We start from the raw sequence: 6,000 nt of genomic DNA, 5'->3' as shown, positions 1-6,000 counted from the left end.
TAACCATCTACTATCTGTTTTTCACTTCCATGGCTTCTCCATCAGTTCCTTGAAGTCCGGGCATTAGGAAAAGGCTACCTCAGAGGCACCAACCAGGCCATCCTTTATGATTTCATTCTTCTCTGGTTTGGTTTCCATACTCTTGAGAGTGAAAGCCACCAGTGAGTGCCCATAAGAAAAATAAATAAATAAAAATATAAAAAAATGGGACTCATTGATTGAGGGGGAGCCTTCGCATTTACTCAACAAATACCCCGTGATTCCTAGTGGTTTGACTTTTCTCTGTATTGTTGAGTTACTCTTGATGGAGGTCCAGCCATCCGATCACTACTAGGATTAACTCTAGCTCAGTGACCTCTCATGGATTGCACACACACACATTTTTTTGTGAGCTCTCGTGTTGGATTTTGAGTTGTACATTCTCATGTAGCTTATGATCATTGATTATCTTTTATCTGCTTTGCTCATGATGTTCAGTGTCATTTTTTTAAACAACTGCAAGTTTCCAGCCTTCATGAATTGCGGATTATCTCCTCTTAGTATTCCATTCTGGCTGAATGTGCTCATCTACTTGTGTTTCGGGTCTCACCTCTTGTTATTGAGTATTTTGTTTTTATTAAAAAAAAAAAAAGTTTTTTTTCCCCGCTCGAGCGGCACTTTTTACGCTCGAGCGTAGTTTTGAGCCTTGCAGTAGTTTGCTCTCTGTCTTACAGTTCTGAGAGGGGTGATTTGAGGCTCGAGCGTATGTTTTCCTGCTCGAGCTGGTCTCTGCGTGTTTTGTCTCACGCTCGAGCGTCAAATCGTACGCTCGAACTGCCTAGTTTTGTATATATTTCCCTCCTTTGTCCTTTCAGTTCATTTTTTTCCAGTGCTCTCTCTCTCCTAGGTTTTGTTTTCTCTTGCGCTTCCGTTCTCTGCTCTTCCGTGGGGTCTTGGTGTTTTCGTGTGTTACCACATCTCAGGTTTGTCTATTCTCTCTTCTCCTTTGCTTGTGTCGGATCTCTGTTCTTTGATATATTCGTCTCTGTTTTTTTTTTTTTTCCAGTATATAGATGGGTCTGTTATGCGTTTGTTCATCTTGTTGACGGTCCTTCATTGTTGCTTTTGATTAGTTAATAATGTTGTACTATCCATATCTTGCATCTAGGGTTAGTCTTTTGGGCTCTTTGCTTGTTTTTGATTAGTTTTGAAATTGGGGATTTTCGTCTACCTCTATTATCATGTGTTACTTGATTTTTTTATTTATTTATTTATTTTTGCATAAGTCCTCACCATGCTGCATACATTTTTGCATTCTCGATTTTTTATTTTTTTTCCTCATGTTGCTATATCATTGTGTTACTAATGTTTCTGTTGTTTCTCTTGTCCTTATTGGTGTTTGGTTATATTGGGTTGGGGTTTGTTTGTCCTGTTTAGTCATGTCCACCTTCAAAAGACGTAAGTCTACAGCCACTCGCCCTACATATAACACTGACCGCTTCCCGTCGGCTGAAAAAGCCAAGTTATACCGCGAATCCTACTCCTCCCGCTCCATCCACCTTGAACGTAATGTTCAAACCTCCACTTTTGAGTCCATTTCTATCCGATCTTTCTTTGATTCTTTGGGTGGGGATCATGTACTTTTGTTCTCTGGGTCACAAAATCTTACTTGGGTTCGGGAATTTTATTGCAATATGGAAGGTCTTAATGATATTGGCACATCTTTTAAGACCTGGGTTCGGTCCAAGGAAATCACTATTACCACTGACCTTATCCGCGAGCTTTTAGGGATTCGTGAGAGATTTCCTTTTTTTACCCTTTTCCAGTGCGCCCTACGTGTGATTTTGATGAGGTTGCCCAGTTTCTTTGTGGCTGTCCTCGCTCTTGGCCTTCCGGTTCCTTGATCAAACAGCATGAACTTCTTCCACAATTTAGGTTACTCAACCTAATTGTGTGTGCCAATATCATAGTTACCACTCACTGCTCTGAGATTAACCAGGATCAAGGCTTTGTTCTTCAGTGTATAGCCCACAACCGTCCCATTGATCTTGCCACTCTTATCATTCAAAAGATGTTTGCTCCTTTTGAGCGCAGCAATCTTGGCTTACCCCATGGCTGTCTCATTAACCGACTTTTAGCCAAGTTGAAGGTCCCTGCTTTTGATGAGGATGAATTTGCTTCTCCTTCCCGTCCGTTTACCAAAAAGACTGTCTCCCAGAGTCAGTCTCACATTCGGGGGGTTCCTTCTGGTTCAGGTCGTTCTGGTGCAGGTCCCAGTACTGCTGCGGCCATGGCAAAGGAGGCCGAGTATGATGCTGCTGCTGCTGGAGATCTTGGTGAGGGGGAACAGCACCCTCCAGTTCGTACCGTTCGTGGTCAGCTTCAGTCCCTCGAGCGCTCTGTTGGTTCCCATTTTGACCATCTTGAGGCGCGGATGGATATATTTGAGGCCAGACTCACAAATCTTGAGACCACTACCGATGCTCGTTTCAGTGCCTTGGAGGCTTCTTCCCAGCGGATTGAGGATTCTGTGGCACAGTCTTCATCCCAGTTGGCTCAGATCTTGACCTTGCTTCAGATGCAGTCTCCCTCTCCGGCTTCGTGATCTTTGCTCTTTGCTACTTTGTTTTGTTTCTCTTTCTTTTGTTCCCTCCCGGACAAAAAGGGGGAGTGTATTGGTGTTTTGGTGATGTTTTGGATAATTTTATTTTTGGTACAGTTGATGTTGGTACAGTTGCTTTTGTTTTATTCATCTAATCCAGTTCCACATATTTTTGGTTGGCTTGTGTGTGGTTGTTTTCTTTCAGGATTGTTGTTCACAAGCATGGATTTGAGCTTTGGTTGTAACTGTTGGATCGTTGTTGGTGGTGTTGTTTTTTATTTATGTTGAAACATTGTTTTTTAGACTAGTTTGGCATTTTGTTTGAGTTCTTTTGTGATTTTTGTTAGGATAACTGTTTTAGAATGGTTTTGTCCGGGATTTGACAAAGGGGAGATTGTTAGGACCCTTTGTTGTCAAAATCCATGGATCAAAACCAAGGTTGTTACAGGTTTCAGTTTTCCAGTTTTTCAAATTCTGGTCTCCCCGCTCGAGCGGGGATTGGAAGCTCTCAGCATCTCTGCAGTCGCCTGAAAAAGTACTGGATGGTGTGATTCGACGCTCGAGCGTGGAAACTGCCGCTTGAGCGTGGAGCCTGTATGAAATCACAGAAGTTGAAGTCTCCGCTCGAGCGGGAAGACCCACGCTCGAGCGGACCGCGCGATCCCAGATTTTATAAATTCGCTTGTTGGGTCTGTTTCAGATTTACTTTTCCTAGATCTTATTCAAGAGTCCTAGGGTTTTGTTCATAAGTTTATTCTGGGTTGTTTTGTGAGTTTTTCCTTGATGTTTTGAGAAGAGTTCTTCACTCATGATCTAAAATACATACATCAAGGAGTTGGTTACTTTATCTTCAAGAGAGAGTTCTCTTTGGTGGATTCCGAAGATTCAAGCATATAGTTTCAAAAGGCGTTTGATTCTATACATAAGTGAGGTTGTGGAATCAACTTCAGGATTGATCAGTTCCGAGACGAAGTCGTGGAGAAAGAGTTACAGAAGATTCGAAGACAAATTGACTGAGTTGGGTAATTTGTATGATATCTTTGTAATCTTTTTTACTTCAGTAGTGGATTGATTAGTGGCGTTTCGCCCGTGATTTTTTAATCACAGTTGGAGGTGTTCAATTGTGGTTTTTTCCACGTAAAAATCGTTTGTGTCGATTTATTAATTATTCTGAAAAACAAACAATCTAAATCACTTTCGTAAGTGCTTGTTGATTTAGATTGTGCGTTTTGGATTTCTGGGATTTGGAATATTTTAATCTTGATCTAATCACGAATCACTTAGGATTTTCAGCACTCATAGAATGTGCAAAAGGACTAGATCATGAAGAAGTTGAAAGTGGGAGTGGAGCAGCCAAAGAGATGTTAAGGGCCCCAAATAAGGACAATGACACTGCCTTGCACATGGCCGTGCGAAATCCTCGTAACTTAGATATGGTAGGATGGTTAACTAAAGAAGATCCTGAGTTTATACATCCACCCAATAATGCCAAGGAAACTCCACTATACCTAGCCGCTGAGAGACAGCACAATGACATGGTGTCTATGATTTTGAAAAATTGCACATCGCCAGCTTATGGTGGCCCAAAGGGTCAGACGGCATTGCATGCTGCAGCAAGTCACAGTTGGAAAACAGGTTTGGTGCTACTTCAATTTCTTCAACCAATTTAATTACATGTACAATTCTAGAGAGAGAAAAAAAAGGGGTAGAGCATTGGATTACAGAAATAAATATTCTTCTAGGCATACATACCCCTGGTCTGTTCATTTATTAGTTACAATAATCATTTACATTTCATCATACTAATAGCATCAAAAATATCTTTCAAAAAAATTGAAGTTATATGTATAGTAGATAAGAGATTAAAATTGGAAAAGAGGGTGTACTTCTAATCAAACGTGAAACAATGATTCAAATTGAAGCACATGTCTAGCTTAGTAGGTCTTTTGAAATGAGAGAACAAATGTGCAGTGAGGAACTGATATATAAGGACTTCCAAAGGAAATTGTTAACAAAATTAATTTCAAAAAAAGAAGAAAAAAAAAAGTTGAAGCATTTTCTATTGTTGAGGTATGTATTAAATCGTATTTAACACTTTTTCTCTGATTCTTCTGTTTTAGAAAGTACAATACGTTTATTGGAAGAGAACCCAGATCTAATTAAGGAAACAGATGAGTACGGGTGGATACCACTTCATTATGCTGCACGTTATGGTAATGTAATTGGAGTTAGTAAAATACTAAAAATAGATAAATCAGTGGCGTACATTACAACAGACGAGAAGGATGATGAAAAGACGGCTCTTCATATAGCTGCTGCTCAAGGAAATGTATGTGTAATGGAAGAGCTTTTATCACAGTGTCCAGATTGTTGGGAGATGGTCAATAGTAAAGGACAAAATATTCTTCACGTTGCTGTGGATATGGAGCAGAAAAAGGTGATTGAATTTATTTTAGAAAAGTCATGGATTATCCATCTTATAAATCAGAAAGACATTGAAGGAAACACACCACTCCATCTGTTTGCTACTGTTTTCTGGGACAACATGCTAGTGCAGAAGTGGAAGCTCTGGGACCACTTTAGTGGAGATCAGAAAGCTCCAAACAACAAAAACGAGACCCCAAAAGACATACAGTTGTCTCATAAGAAGGTAAGAATGCTAACTTTGACCGCATATGAAATGTTTTCTCATGGCATGCATCATACATACCATAATGTTGAGAACCAAACCTTTAAGTCATCCTTTGCGCACATCACACGCCATAATGTATTACAAATTTTGCAGAAACTAACCCAAAAAAAAAAAAAAAGAAAAAAAAAAAGAAATTTAAGTGAACAATTTTTATACCATTTTGACCACCCTTAAGACTTGGGCACCTCGCTTTGAACACTCGATAATGAAATGCTGCGTAGTGCAATCGTTCGAAACTTCAGCTAAATGATTCGGTTTCAAGCTTTAAAACCTAAACCTTGTGCCCCCATTGAACCAAAACCTTATTTTTTCTAGCCTGACCACTCAGAGAGGAGCTGGCCAACAAGTGGTCGGCAGGCCATTTTCATGTGGCCGGCCGTATCTCTTCATGGCTGACCGGCCATGTTTCTCGACAGCAGATATTTTGTAACAGCTAGCTGTTCCCATGTGCATGCTTTGCACCAGCTATCTCTTTACAAATATTTCTAACGTGAGATGTTGTTTTTCTATAAATACAAGACTCCCCTCATGGTTTGGGGTTACAAAAATTTTCCAAAAAACCATAGCTTGTCCAATACACTTCCCTCCTCTCTTGCAATATACATACACTATACACACGCCTTCTAAGCTTGAACTTGAAGCTTTTTTTGAGGTTCTTGAACCTAACTTTAGCTCCTTGAGAATGCTTGGTTTCTGGTTTGTTAACTAAGAAGCCTCTCCTCTCTTT

General features: G+C 40.1%; 1 protein-coding gene across 1 annotated transcript in view; it reads left to right on the top strand.

Annotated features, from left to right (window-relative positions):
* The first annotated feature begins 1,418 nt into the window (after positions 1 to 1,418).
* Positions 1,419 to 6,000, top strand: part of LOC145802163 (protein ACCELERATED CELL DEATH 6-like) — a 29,821-nt gene continuing 25,239 nt past the window's right edge. The window contains exons 1-4 of the mRNA XM_082894830.1: positions 1,419 to 1,773; positions 1,950 to 2,562; positions 3,801 to 4,216; positions 4,702 to 5,231. Coding sequence (XP_082750956.1) covers positions 1,419 to 1,773; positions 1,950 to 2,562; positions 3,801 to 4,216; positions 4,702 to 5,231 — 1,914 coding nt within the window. The remainder of the gene's footprint in view (positions 1,774 to 1,949; positions 2,563 to 3,800; positions 4,217 to 4,701; positions 5,232 to 6,000) is intronic.

This window comes from Camellia sinensis, chromosome 11, assembly GCF_055761805.1.
Source record: "Camellia sinensis isolate YWXY chromosome 11, ASM5576180v1, whole genome shotgun sequence".
Classification (NCBI taxonomy): Eukaryota; Viridiplantae; Streptophyta; class Magnoliopsida; order Ericales; family Theaceae; genus Camellia; species Camellia sinensis.
The sequence above is the reverse complement of the archived record's forward strand: the minus strand, read 5'-3'. Positions and strand labels throughout refer to the sequence as shown.